This window comes from Hipposideros armiger, unplaced genomic scaffold (genome assembly GCF_001890085.2).
Source record: "Hipposideros armiger isolate ML-2016 unplaced genomic scaffold, ASM189008v1 scaffold_304, whole genome shotgun sequence".
Taxonomy (NCBI): domain Eukaryota; kingdom Metazoa; phylum Chordata; class Mammalia; order Chiroptera; family Hipposideridae; genus Hipposideros; species Hipposideros armiger.
The window spans coordinates 1,556,017-1,571,320 of record NW_017731654.1 but is presented as its reverse complement, the minus strand read 5'-3'; the positions used below and the strand labels follow the sequence as shown (position 1 = coordinate 1,571,320).

The window sequence follows — 15,304 nt, the reverse complement described above, 5'->3', positions numbered from 1 at the left end:
AAAACCCCAGTCCCTACCATCACATAAGTGTGTGTAGAGCTCCTTGGCGGCCTCCACCCCTCGAAGGTTCTGGCGTGGAGCCTTCACATCCTCAGAGGCAGCGGGCTTGTCTCCCTGCAGCACCGAGAAGCAGCTTTGGAGGAGCTGCAGGAGCAGAGTTTGGGCACAGGTGCATTCTTCCCTCGGGCTACAGAAAGACAAGGCACATCAGAGAGCAAAAAGGCAAGGTGTTTTTAGCCTCCAAAGCCAAACAGCTGCCTACAAAGGACTCTTCCTCTAGGTGTCAGGCTCAGTGAAAAGAATGCCAAGAGAGGCAGAAAGGTGGACGGGGAAGAGCACTGTTCTGGGGAGGGTCTCACTCTGACCACTGTGGGGCAAGGAAAGGTATTTCTGATCCGTTCCTTCATCTGTAAAATGAGGATCCTGCTATAATACTTGACCTGCTCATCCCACAAGGTTGTAACGATAATCAAAAGAGAAAACAGGTGTGAAAACGCTGCCTAATACAGTGGTTTATAGAAATGTGTAATTTCTATAAAATGTTCTTTTTTTTTTATTTTGAGATGTTATTTTCTATAATAGCCAAATCTTTCAAATCAGAATATAAACTAGTGAGAAGTGAAAAAACTTAGAAAACAATTATCCGTTTAGAATAGCAAAACTCAATGTCTTCAGTTTGTTTACATGATTATCACCTTACAGCAAATTCTGACCTACTTTTGTTTTAATTTACTGTAAAAATTCCAGAAGATCTGCAAATCCAGCCCCGTGAAGTCCAGAAAAGATTTATATTTTAAGCCGCTTTCCTTCTGCTGCACCTAAAAAATAATAAGACAACAAAAAATAAAATTAAAAAATGCATTCAGAGAAATATCATAATGGCTCATTTACTTCTCATGGTTAAGAGATGAGGTGGCTCCCCATTGGTAAAATTCCCAAATTACTGGTGCTTACTCTTAACTACTAAAAGTCTGTGAACAACTATTTTTGGTGTGAAACTTTCTAAAATGTGTGTGTGTGTGTGTGTGTGTGCGCGCGTGCACGTGCACATGCGTGCATCCACACGCACGTACACACGCATCCATGAAGGCTCCCTGGCTTCATAAACACCATACCCGGAACATAAGTGAGTCTTTCCTTGATGACGACTACCGTCCAGGACCATAATGCAGTATGTTTTGACCCCTGCCTGCACGTAGGCTAAAAGAGCAACTCTGCTATAAATGCTCCTGCTATTGCTAAGCATCTATCTTTCGTTTGCTATTTTCTGCAGTGATAGGAGAGCTTGAATAACAAAGACCAAACAAACTGTACAGAAGTTGAGTCACCAGCTTCTGAAAGTGCCCCGAAGCAGAATGAAGGTCAAGGGTGGACACTGCTGCACACCACACATGAGAGGCCTCCTCTGAATTCCTGAAGTAAGCCACGTTCTCTACAGTTACGGTCGCAGGAATCTTCCTTTGACTGAGCGGTCACTGTGTTTTTATTAATGACGGCAGAAGTCAGTATCAAAATCCCAAATGATTTAAAATCCTGACATTATTTTGGTACTTTTAATAAACAAACAGAATTCGCCTATACTCAGGAATAATTCTTCTAGACTTACAGAAGACATAGATCCCCCAAACTTGCTTCGACTCCCCAGTCTACCACTGGCAACCGCAGCTGGGGAGCTTTAAGATCTGTCTGTAGGTCTGTTCCAGGAAACCTCACAGTGACGGCCATATGCCACTTGGTCTTTCACTGCCTGATGCCCTCAGTGCCCACCTCACTCCCCTGGCCTTCCGACATCACCACAGCAGCACATAATGCCTGCTGTATTCATTCATATTGCATGGCTTCCGCAGGGCCAGGTTTCAATGGCTGGTGTGCGTTTCCCTGACCACTGTCGTTTCTTTTTCCAAAGGAGCGAGGTCTAACAGCTAAGGAAACACTACCAGGTCATGGGCGAGCTGCTGGATGAACTGAAGGGTCCTAAGGAGAAGCGTGGCCCCACAGACACTCTCCTCCACATCCTTTTTGCAGTGAGCACAGGCGGAGCTCTGTTCTGCTTCTGTTCTCGTAGGCCGGAGGTACCCACTGATGTTCAGGCCTTGTACTCCCAAGCGCTCTGCCGACTCCTGACGGGTGCAGAGGAACTTCACCATCAAATACTAGAAAGGACAAGGGAGATTTAAGGAGAAGAACTCAGAAGCCCTGGATATTGATGAAAGGGCTCCCGGGAAGGTCCCCCCATGACTTTAGTAATTTATTAGGTACCCGTATGCCTAGCACTAGGGACACAAAATGTAAGTCCAGCATCTACAACAAATAGAAAAAAAGCTGAATACAAATGATGAATGAAGTCAAGTTTTGGAATAGAGCACAATAAGAGGAATGACATTACTGCCTCTATAAGGCAAAAAATAGGATAAGACAGGATGAATAAGAGAAGTATTTTTGCTCTGTGCACAGTCATTTTGAAGCAGAAGTCAGATATGTGGTGAAAACAGCCAATGAATGCCCTAAGAAATCATCTCAAAGCCCCCAATTGATATACGCAACCCATGTGCTGGGAGCCCAAGACACAGTCTTGTCTGCTCCAAGCTAAAGCCATTTTCAAAGCCCAACTTCTGTGCAAACTACCTGCTTACGGTGAAAGCTCCTTTGTTGAGAGCCTTTTAGAATCTACTACTCAGCTGCATCAATATTTACTGAGCATCTACTATGCATAAGCCCCAAAGATAGTTCTTACTTCTCTATTTGAGGTCTTACTAAGATTTATACCAGGAGTTAAAAAAAATTAAGTAGCCAGATAATCACTGTTTTTTCATAGCCATGGAAACACATCCCTCTTGCTCTTATGCCTGTGTACCTGCCGTTCTCTCAGCCTGAGATGCCCTTCTCCACACGTTAGCCTGGCTAACGATGGTGGCTTAATCAACTTTCAACACTTGGCCTCACACCATCTTTCCTGGGAAGCCTTCCCTAGAGAACTCCAGGCTGCCTGTATATCCCTTTATCACAGCCCACCTCATAAATCAACATAGACCATGAACTCCTTGAGGGGCACAGTGATGTCTGATTCATCTCCAAGGTTCCAGTACTAGCACAGGGCTGGTACACAATAACCACTCAATCAACACTTACAGAATAAGAGGAAGGAAGTGGGCAAATACATGAAGCCCACAACTCAATAGTGCTTACTCTGGCAACTCTACACTGCTGCAACTTGACATCTGCTTCATCCCACTCTTCTTCCAGCTCAAACCAGCCGACAGGATCATCCTCTCCAAGGTCATCAGGTGAGCAACCAATCCTGTAAACACAAGAGGAATCACTAACATTATCCCATTTCTAAACTTCTCAAGGGTCCAATGAATAAGGTAGCATCTAATTGGCATTTAACTTGAACATATTAGTCAGTTAATCAAGGACTGGGTGTGGCACCTGGTGCTCCTTTGAACACACGAGGTAGTTGGTGATAATTTCCTCCCCATTTCTCAGCCTCTTCATCTGTGAAATGGGAACTATTATTAGTCCCAAATATAATCTGGGAACTAAAGACAAAGTCTGCTTCTCTAGATAACCAGCTTATCTGAAGAATGAGTCATGTAGTCATGGCATCTTAGATGAACTACTTAGGAGTAAGGTACAATGCAACAGCTGGTATGTGTTTCTGAAAGAGCCAAAGGACAGGCAGGTGCAGTTTTCTTTCCCTGCCTAGTGTGTGTGACCAGCCTGAGGTTTGGGCCACTTGCAACAACTGAAGGGTAAAAACTGAGGAGCTTTCAGATCCTGGAGCTCTAAAAAAGGAAAACGTCAGACTTCATAGGCCTCAGTGTTTTCCCTATTCCTTAAGAAAATAAGGGGGTGGCCAGTTAGCCCAGGTGGTTAGAGTGCAGGCTCATAACACCAAGGTTCAAGGCCGGTTCAATCCCCACATGGGCCAAGGAGCTGCGCCCTCCACAACTAGATTGAAACAACTACTTGACTTGGAGCTGATGGGTCCTGGAAAAACACACTGTTCCCCAATAAAATTAAAAAAAAAAAAAAAGAAAAGCATTTCAGCTTCAAGTCTGAAGAAACACCACTGTGTGCCACTTCTTTTTAAAAACTGGATACTTGAATGGTACTCCCTTTTCAGGAACTAAATAACTAAGAAGGAGAAAAAGGCAGTCTTTTCAAGATACTATTTAGTTTGTGATACAAACATAATATAGATAAAAAGCTAGCATTACATGAGTACTCTGGATGGATAAGCAAAGCAAACTCGGGGATTAATGGGAAGAAGAGGAAAAAGACAAAGGACCCAAAGTAGGTTCTGTAACAGCAAGAAAAAAAAAGTTCTCTTTTTAACATAAGTCTTCTTAGCATAAACCTTTCACAATATAGTTAACCCTAAAACCAGTGAAACAGGTGGTATTCTGTCTTAGCCCAAAACCATATCAATGAGTTTCATCAATATTGTGTGTTTGAGGATTTTTAATTCACTCTTGGGGAGTCATCAAGGAAATCTTTGACATACAGAGAGCTGGCAGGTGTCAGAGAACAGAGAGCAGCAACCTCATCTACTGCACCGCACAGCAGGGAAGGTGGAGAAAAGAAAACTGAGCATTAGTCCTCTTACATATGCACGACCGCCAAACAGGCAAGCCTGGACGTGCTGACTGACCAATGTCTGACCAGAAGGACAGAAAAAAAGAAGGCAAAAAGAGAGGTGCAGGCACATTAACATGTTGATTTCCAAACTGGAGAGGGACTGATAATACTGGGTTGTCAGAAAAGTCATGAGGCATTTTTGCAACGAAAAACAGAAAAAAGACGTCATGACTTTTCCGACAACCCAATATGTAGGCCAACCAAATCAGGGTTTCAGAGTAGATCAGGCTGAAACCAGGAGGTGAAATCAGCAAGGGAGTAGCGAATAGGCCTGCATTTAGGTTAAAAAGAAATCACCTTATATAAGATGTTAAAGCTCCTTTTTGACAGCAGGTAAAGGGAAAAAGACCTATTTTAATATGTCCCAAGAGTAGGATGTAGCTGCTTAAAAACAAATATAATCTCTAGTTATTAAAAAAGAAAACCATCTTTTATAAAGGAATCTATGTGTGACGGGAGGAGACCTTAGCAGTGAGGGAGGTTTGTTAATTTTCATTTAGAGGGCTGGAATTAAGACCACTGAGTCTGGGGTGGCTGGCTAGCTCAGGTGGTTAGAGCACAGTGCTCACAACACCAATGCTGCCGGCTCAATCCCCTCATGAGCCACAGAGCTGCGCCCTCCACTACTAGATTGAAACAACTACTTGACTTGTTGCTGAGGCTCCTGGAAAAACACACTGTTCCCCAACTAAAAAACAAACAAACATAAAAAACACAGACCACTGAGTCAAAATTCCAACTGAACACATTCTAATTACTGAAGTGCAGTGAATTCTCCATCATTAAAGGTATTCTAGAAAGGCTGGATGACCATTTGTCAGGGATGCCACCAAAGAAGTCCAGCAGAGAGGGAGTTATTCTAGATCCTTGCTATTCCAAGTGTGGTCGGTGGGTAGGGAGCATCAGTCACCTGGGAGCTTGTCAGACCCGAAAGTCTCAGGCCCCACCTAGAACTACTGAATCAGGATCCTTGGTGACTCATCTGTACATTAAAGCTTACTAGTACTGGGCCGGCCGAGTGGCGCATCGGTTAAGAGCTGGCTTGGGACGCCGGCTCTGAGCAGCAGGGTCCCGGCTCGGATCCCACATGAGGGCCAATGACACTGTCCTCTACAGCTAAAAAATAGTGAACAACAGCTCGACCTGGAGCTGGGCTGCTGTGAGTCGCCGGCGACGGCATAGGCTGCAGTGGAGCTGCAGTGGGCTGCCATAAGCTACCATGTGTGGCCGGCAGCCAGCGTGAGTGGCCGGCAGCCGGTGTGAGCGGCCGTGAGCCTCTGTGAGCGGCCGTCCAGAGGCCGGCGACCGATCTGCCTCACCCAGGAAGAGCGCAATGATGATACCAACATGGGCCAGTGAAGCGACGTCCTCCACAAATAGACTGAAGAACAAAAGGACAGCAACTTGTCTGTTCCCCTTCCCCCGATTCCGCAGTGCTGTTCCACTCCCCCAATTCCCCAATAAAATCTTTAAAAAAGCTTACTAGTACAGTACTACATCACAGATAAAGGCTTTTGCCAACTCTAGCACCCCATTACCTGAGACATACAGTCGTAAAAACAACAAGTCTAGGATTCAGCTCCATTAGTTTTAACTCGCTACTAGTAATAAGAGGGCAACACTGCCCACGGGGCCACCAATGACCTCTGCAGCTAAATCCAACCGGTCCATTCCTAGACTTTTATCTATTGACTCCTGGGTAACATTCGACACCTCTGCCCACTCCCTACTTCTTTAAACCTGGCTTCATGATGACACATCCCTGGTTTTCCTGCTACTTCTCTGGCTGTTTTTCTCAGCGTCCTTCTCTCTGCTGCCCCTTAAATGCTGGTACCTCTCAGCATGTTGACCTAAGGTATCTTCTCTTCCCAGCCCACATACCCTTACTAATTCAGCACAAAACTCTCTTCCAGGCTCTTGATCTGTTCATCCAACTGGCTATTGGATATCTCAAAGGCTTCCTAGAACATCGAATTCAACAGCACCAAAACTGAGCTCACCATCTTCCCCACAAACCTGTGTTTCCCAAGATATATTCTATCTCAGAGAAAGGCACTACCCATGTCCCCACCTGCCCAGGTCAAAACCCCAGGACACACTGATGCCTAAGCTTTCTCCCCTCTCCTGCTCTACATTCAGTCATTCCCAGATCCTGCTGCTTCTGCCTTCTAGTTGTCTCTTAAATCAGTTTACATCTCTCCATCGCTGCTGCTGCTGCTCTAGTTGAGATCACTCACACCTCTGGCTTCCTAGGTGACAGTGACAGCCTCCTCCATTTCATCCTGCCTCCAATCCACGCTCCACACACAGCATGATCAAGAGTAGTGCTTCTACAACATACACCCGATCTCCTTCTTAGAACTCCTCAACGACACACCCCAACCCCTTCCCTGCCCCCAACCCTGCAATGGCTTTAAGGATCAAGTCTAAACTCTGAAAGAGACAAAGAGATCTTTAATGACCTGGCTTCTTCCTGGCTCTCCAGAGTCATCTCTCACTACTCTCCATCTCACAATCTACCTCAGAAATATGGGATCCATCAGTCCTTGAAGATGCCATACTCTCAGTTCTCAAATCTGCTCTTCGCTTTACTCAGGACTTTCTCCTTCCACTTCTTCAAGTGGCTAATTACCTCTAACTCATCCTTTAGTTCGCACCATGAACACTTCCTTCAGGAAGCCTGCCCTGATCATGTCAGGTGCTCTGCCATGTGCTCCCAGAACACTCTGCCTCTCCTACCTAGTACTCATAAGACTGTGACACTACCAGTTTTATCCTCCGTCTTCCGAGATAAGCAGGAAGCCTGTACAGCAGGGACTGTGACAACTTGCTCATTACAGTATCTTCAGCATCAGGCCTAACACACAGTAGGTGCTTAATAAATATTTTCAATAAAGGCATGAAAAGGAGGAGTGAGGCTGGGGCATAAGTGAATGTCCCAAGAGCTGGGTAAGACTGAAGACCTCAGGCTGCCCACAAGTCAGGCATGTATCATTACCCAGCTATCTTGAAGATGCATACGCCTGGTCACAGAGGGGACCCAGTAAGAGTCTATGAACAAATTAAAATACACATCTTCACATATGCTGTTCAAAGCAATGAATGTTCATGGCTACTGAGGATGGGTTAGTGGCACCTTTTCTATAAAGACAAGAAAGCATATTTCACCAATAAGAGAACATATACAATTTTATTAACTACAAAGATTTTTTTTTCTGCTGCTTACCTGCTTTTCACAAATTGCCTGAATTCCTGAAGCTTCCATTTGTTATATTTTTCAAACCGTTTGAAGTGTTCTTCTGCATGAAATTTATCAGAAGATGAGTTATAGGCGAACACCAACCCACACTGGGCACCAATGCCACCGCGTCGAACCTGGAAACAGAGGTCTAGATAAAGTACATTAAAGGGGCAAAGTTCTGTGGCTGATTGGTTTCCAAATAATATGGTAAAATTCATATAGCTTAAAGCAAAATCAAACCTAAGAAACAATCTTCCAAATACATTGTCCTAGAAAAGAAAGCTGCTTTCCAAAAAATGATTCCTTATATTTCTTAATCCTTATATTTACACCATTCACAGACTTAACAATTTATTCACCTTTGTGTCCCCGCCCTCTGCTATAGGCTTGACATAGAATAATCACTAAATGTTCAATGAAAAACCAATGACACAGACCTCTGCAATGTAATCCTCCATTGAAAAACAGCAGTAATATTGCTAACAGAAGGTAGTATGAAAATTACCATAATCCTGATCTGTGTAACTTGGAAGGCAGATTCAGTTCCTGTAGAAAAAATAGTGCTTGCTCTGGTTTTTCCAGTCTCTGTAAGAAAACCTGCAAAAAGGAAAAACTAAAGTTAGGATGACTCACTCATTTGTTATAGCCCTAAGAATTAAGATCAACAAAAACAAGCCATATCCTTTGAGGCAGGGAATAACTGGCTTATCCAGTACTTTCACAAAAATTGAAAAAAGATTTCCTCTCCGGACAGATGCAACCCACTGATAAACCCCTAGGTAACACACCACTGGCCAGGTACAGCATTCTCAGGGCTTATTCGTCTCAACTATACAGGCAACCCTGCTCTGAAGTAACAACATAGAAATAAAAAATATATAAAGATTGTGCCTTTAATTCAGAAATTAAAAAAACTGTACAATCAATCATCTTTCTGAGCCCTTCCTAAAACCATGACTGACGTTGGACTGGGCTGACAAAGGCAAGCAGGCTTAGAGGCTTGAGAGAGGGATTAGATATCTTCTAGAACACTGTCAGCAAAGATTGTGAAATACTTTGAAATGGAAAAAAAGACTGTAGAGCACGCTCTTTGGGCTATCTCCACCTTCAATGTCTCTGAGCTATTTCACAACTCTATAAATTGTAGACTGACTAACCGCAGTAGCGCAAACAACTCTTGTCCACACACACAAAATCATTGTGTTCTATGGAAACTCAGTTGATCATTCCTCACGAGTACTGACCAATTTTGTGTCTATTTGTAGATTCGTGTCATCATTCTTATTGGTCTATGTGTATTTATGAATTCTCTGAACTGTTTGTAGTATCTTACTGGCTCTTTCACTAATTAATGAGATAAAAGGCTTGACATGTGTTCATTTTATATTTGTATGAAACTCACAGTTTACCGTTGTTGTTGTTGTTAATTATCCTTTAATAATTCACAAAAATGTCTGCTGTTAGACCCTAGGCTGCCTTTCTTTTCAAACCTCTGTAAATGATATAGCTCACACATTTGCTCAAGTCAGCACTAATCAACCATTCTTCCTGGGATCATGACTTGCTCTCAAGCATTCTGCCTGATCAAGATGAAAAGACTAAAACCAATTTCATGTTTCTTTTTTCACTATATTGAGCTCAATAAAACAAAACTTTGTGAAGTAGACTCTCCATAAGACAATATGCAAAATTTGTCACCAAAACCAAGAAAATTAAATCCAAAGGAACCTTTACTAAATCACAGAGAGCACCTATTACATGATCTAGCTCTATTAAATAGTAATTCTGTCAACAATTTTAAGAAACCATATAGCCAGAAAAAAAAATCACACAATTCCACTGAACAGTAATACTAATACTGTATCAGTTATTGAACTGTCACTTTCCCAGGGGTCCGGATGCCTCTGTCTAATCAAATTTATTGTAAAGGCTGAAATACTGCCTAGAAGCTACCTGATTAATCAGCACTTTTAATTAGTCTCGAAGTAGTAATTTAAGTCAAAAGAATCAGACAGACTCTTTTAAAGTAACATTGTCACCAAATACACATTTAAGCATTTTTAAGGTCTAGATATAGATAGATAGATAGACAAAATAAAGCTTAAAAAGTAAATAAATAAAACCATTGTGATTCTGTTTCTTGGGGGGGGGAGGGGGGAAGCCAGCTCATGTATCTAACTGTGGTATTTTAAAGCTATATTTGTTTGACACTATGACCCCTGCCCAATTTATTCTCTTAAAATGATGGAAAAAAAACAACCAATCATAGACTTAAAGAATTTAGTAACTCTTCCCCTTCAGGTCTACTGGCAGTACCCTGCATTCCTTTAAAACACCAGACCAGTGTCCACAGTTCACAGGAAGGCTAGCCCTATGAAATGTCAATGTTTGGGTTCTCTGGCAGCCTGTGCAGCAAGTGGCACTTGTCCAGAACTGGTACTTCCCTGCAGTTGGGGAACTTGAAGTGAACCAGCGAAAAGAGCTTTTCCCTTGTAAGGGGGAGACACAGATCATTTCCGCAAACCCCACAGCTCTGGCTGTGAGGACTTTTCACTGCCCCACCTATGCTCAGGCTGTTTTTATAGTAGAGCAAGAGAACCCAAACCTACTCTGAGTCACAGGACACACACATTGATGGTTGTGGAGGGAGTGGCCAGGACAAACTGAGCCGCCTCCCCATACCCCTTCACATCCCACACACACAACAAAACCAATCCACAAACACAGGAAACAGACAGGGAAGAGATGACCACTGAGAATGCACAGGGTCTGTATTGCCGTGAGGAAAGCCAAGGGGAGACCAAATTCAAAGCAATAAGGCCAGTTCCTTTCAATGTTTGATAATTGCTGGAACATTCCAGTTCCTTTACTGATTTGGCAATATTCGAAGAAATACAGTCAGTAGAAAGGGGACATATATAGGAGACTAACTGGGTGGCCACGATGGATGAGGAAGAGACTCCCAAACACCCCGGATGAGGAAAAGAGCCTGCCACGACACTGAGGTACATCAGCGATTATCATGTTGACACCAGGGAAGGAGTGAGGCTTCCTTCCACACATTTTAAATGCCAGATCAGCCGTATGGAGAAATGCTCTTCTTAAATTATGTTTTCAGCTGTACAGTGCTGCTACTGATCCACTGAGTTTTTTAATACTTCAAGATAACACAATAGAAAGACAATCTGAACTTAAAAATGGTAACTTTTGATATTCCAAGAGGAAGAGTCCTTGCTTTTCAAAATTGAAGGCTCTCGAGTACTTTTAGGTTGTTATTGGTGACTGACACCTAGAAGATTACAACGCTGTAATAAAGAAATCACACAAATGGCTCAAGGACCACTGCCAACCTGAAGTGACGAATGCACATCCTGAAAATTTCAAAGACCAGTGTGCAATTTCAACACTGAGGCCCTTTTCATTCACTAAGAATGGACAGGTCCACCACTCACCATCCCTTGTCCATGGTTCAGCAAGGAGGTTTTCAGGTCCCGACTTCTCTTCTTTCCCTTTGACGTCACAGGCCTGCAGGGTCAATTGGAGGGGCTTACCTGATCAAAGAAAAGCGACAGAGCACTTTAAGCTCGTGCTACAAAAAAAAAATCACGAAAGCTAATGTGCACATCAGTGGAAATGCAGTGCCTGTGGCCACCCAGACTGCTGACTAAAAATTTAGTTACTGAAAAGCTAAAACAGAGACTATAAGACAAAATTTGACATCACCTTTTGTTCTTTCCCAAAACAGACAAAGTATAGCTTATGTCCCTAAGTGATTTTAAGAAGAGCTCTCTAGAATAACCATTATTCAGAAACAAACCACAATGCAAGACAGAGATTAATACCATAAATTCAACATATTCAGTGTAGGGGGAACATTCCTAAGATACTGTTTTGGAGCCAATAATTTTATTCTAATTGCACTTAAATTATAAATAATGTTTTAGGGTTTGGGGTCTGGTTTAAAACACCTTGCAAATTTTGAAAGTTTTAGTAATTATAAAAATCAACTTTTGCTATGATGATCTGAAAACTGCTCTTTTTTCCTTTGTTTTAATAACATAATGAATATGGGCTAGCCGAGTGGCTTGTTGGTTAAGAGTTGGCTTGAGAGTGCAAGCTCTGAGCAGCAGGGCCGCGATTTGGATCCCACATGGGCCAATGACACTGCACCCTCTACAGCTAAGATGGTGAACAACAGCTTGACCTGGAGCTGGGCTGCCGTGAGTCGCCAGCGATGGCACAGGCTGCAGTGGGGCTGCAGTGGGGCTGCAGTGGGCTGCCGTAAGCTACCATGAGTGGCCAGCAACCAGCATGAGTGGCCAGCAGCCAGTGTGAGCTGCCGTGAGCCACCGTGGGCAGCCATCCAATGGCTGGTGGCCGATCTGCCTCAGCTGGGAAGAGCGCAATGATCACAATACCAATATGGGCCAGTGAAGCGACGTCCTCCACAACTAGACTGAAGAACAAAATGACAGCAACTTGTCTGTTCCCCTTCCCCGATTCCCCAACGCTGATCCCTCCCCCAATTCACCAATAAAATCTTAAAATAATAATAATAATAATGAATACCCACTAACCTTTAACTCAACCCAGAACTAGAACATTATTAATAACGAACATTCTCTCTGAGCAGTCCTCCCTATCCAGTGCTCCCCAAAATAACTAATTATCTGAATTGAAATTTTTTCTGGAGAGTACTTTCTAGGCACTACATATCCCTCCCATCCAGCCATGGCCCGCAATGGTCTCCCCACCCCTCCAAAAATTGACCTTTCCAAATATAGGGGGAAACTGCATTTATAAGGCATCAACTGTCTCACTTTAAAAATTAAACATAAAATAATTAACTCGTAGTAAAGCAAAGGTACATATATCACGGCTGAAATATCACAGTAATGCCTCTATTACTAAAAGGAGGAGAATCCAATGCTATATCTTGTGGACAGAACCTTTAGCACTAGAGACCGAATGGCAAGTAAGTTGTCCCTCACAAGCCAACTGCAGTCATTTGCGAGTAGCTGAATGGGATCCCACGTTGAGGAAAAGAAGGTGCCATCCTGGGTAAATAAAAAAGTGCTACAATGGATTGCCCAGGAGAGGAAAGTGGTGGCAGGCACGAATGTATGTCCACATATGTCCTTCCAATCAACAATCATGGGATGCAGAGGGATGTGATCTAAACCATCCTTTGCACCGTGACAGGGCTAGTTCCTGTCCTCCCCCAGATGACGGGTACTCCACATTCCCAACCCTCTTGGCCTACACAGGATACTCCTGTATTTCACCAAAGGTGGCTGTGATCCAATGGCCACCAAGCCTAAGGGACTAGACCAGGAAATCCTGGAGTCCAGTGGACTCTCAGGTCCTTTTCTGCTGATGCTGCCATAAATGAACCAATATCCCCTTCTCCCTGCCGATCCCAGTTAAAGAGGACATATTCATCCAGGAATGACGGTATAACTACAACAACCCAGTCCACAAACTACCCAAAAAGGTAAGAAGATGCCAGAGGGTCCCACGTTGATGATGGTATTGTGACTTGTCCATCAAGCCTAGGTCATTTACCATATTTAAGGAGCAGGTTCTGCCTGACTGATGCCATGGATGAGATGAGGGACGAGGCATCGTAGTGTGTGTCCAGGTGGTCAGTGATGGTACACAGAGAGCTCAACACTTTGGCAACACTTCCTCTTGCTAGTGCAAAAGCCAGAAGAGTCAGCTCTACCTCTGGGGTAGAACAGCAGCTAGAAAAATAAGAGCAAAACTCTTTTCACCTCTTAAAAACAGGAGAAAATTCCAGGTAGCCCGAACCCCACGTAACTGATCACCGTAAGTAAAATCAACCTGCCATACGCTTTCTATTTGTTTACTAGAAATACCTTTTCAAAATCCTTAAGATAAACTAAAGAAAAACTAAATCAACCCAGAGAATCAGGTAATTAAATCCTCACTTCTGTAAGCTTATTCTATCTATAAGCATTAAATAATACTAATAATATCAATTTTAACAAGTCAAACTTTACAAACCAAAAATAAATAAGCTGCTTCAATAAGCCTCTGCTATTAAGAAGCCTTGGATAATGATTTAGCTTGGTCAGAGAGTTAAGGGTTTATTCCTTCAAGCATGAAAAATATATTTTAGATCTATTCCACACCACACTTCTCTGCCTTTTTTAAAAAACACATTACAATGGAAAATTTAAAACTGTCTAGGATGGCCCACGACCTGGTTTGTACTCTACTATAGTAACATTCTCAAGGGTCACTGAAACAGAGCTAAATGTCCCTATACTAAGCTATCAAGCTATCCAGGTGCCCTTTTCCAGTTTTATACACAATCAGGCTTGTCAGACCCGTGCGTAGAGGTGAGCAGGTGCTGAGTAAGGCCACGAGCTGGGGATATGAGTGAATGGAGAGGTTTTACATTTGGATTTTGAAACATCTGTCCTAGCTGAATCAGAAGACTACTGATTCCTGAGGTCATATGATATTGCTAAATAATGAAGTTTAGATGGGTGAACTATTATTTCACTTTCTCTTCGGTCACTAAAACTGAACCAATTTTAGTGGTGATCGTTAAAAGATCAAAAAGGGCCAGCCGAGGGGCTCAGTTGGTTAAGAGCTTGCTCAAGAGTGTGAGCTCTGAGCAACAGCAGTTCGATTCCCGGCCCGAGCTGAACTGCCACTGAGCTGCCAACAAGTGGCAGGATGGCTCAGCTAAAAAAAAAAAAAATTTTGGGGGGGGAAAAAAGACTTAATTTGCCCTCCATTCCTCATAAACCCCACCTTATCAAGCCTGATTTTACCTAGTTATCCTTATGAGGAAGCTGTCCACTTCTTCCAGAACGTTGGGAGACAGGAAAGTTGAGAAATCTGTAGATCCTGGTGAGAGGGAAAGTGGAGGCATGTGCTGCAGTGCCTTCCTAGAAGTGTAAAGTGTAAAATCAGAACAAACCCAGGTAAAATTCATCTAATAACATTAGACAAAAGATAAACTGTTAGAAGCTTGTTTTGATTAATCCCTTATAAACAAACAGAACCTGGTACACAACATAAAACAGTTTTTTTCCAGGAGTCATGCTCCCTTCCTTCCTTCCCTCTCTTTCTGTCTCTCTTTCTTTTTCTATTTCTTTTAAGTGTTCCGTTTCCGTTTGTAAAAGCTTATTCAACTCTCTGGAATCAAGTAATCATTTTAAGTAGTGTGAGCAAAAGACATACACACTACAGAAAAAACCCTGGAGTTCGTAGAAAACTAGACCCCAGAGGCAGAGCAGTTTGTGGCACAGTAAAAAGTTCATCTTTTACATATGATCTTAAGATCTATGACTTCTAGGGCCGGCCGAGTGGCTCAGTTGGTTAAGAGCTCGCTCAAGAGTTTGAGCTCTGAGCAACAGCGGTTCAAGTCCAGCCCGAGCTGAGCAG

The 15,304-nt window shown here is 43.0% G+C and overlaps 1 protein-coding gene across 1 annotated transcript in view; it reads right to left on the bottom strand.

Moving 5' to 3' along the window:
* Window positions 1–15,304, bottom strand: part of ZZEF1 (zinc finger ZZ-type and EF-hand domain containing 1) — a 106,488-nt gene that overhangs the window by 62,178 nt on the left and 29,006 nt on the right. Inside the window, exons 7-15 of the mRNA XM_019659838.1 lie at window positions 14,689–14,805; window positions 13,448–13,626; window positions 11,335–11,433; window positions 8,388–8,479; window positions 7,868–8,016; window positions 3,187–3,298; window positions 1,938–2,153; window positions 718–818; window positions 18–187 (exon numbers count right to left, since the gene is read on the bottom strand). Coding sequence (XP_019515383.1) covers window positions 18–187; window positions 718–818; window positions 1,938–2,153; window positions 3,187–3,298; window positions 7,868–8,016; window positions 8,388–8,479; window positions 11,335–11,433; window positions 13,448–13,626; window positions 14,689–14,805 — 1,235 coding nt within the window. The remainder of the gene's footprint in view (window positions 1–17; window positions 188–717; window positions 819–1,937; window positions 2,154–3,186; window positions 3,299–7,867; window positions 8,017–8,387; window positions 8,480–11,334; window positions 11,434–13,447; window positions 13,627–14,688; window positions 14,806–15,304) is intronic.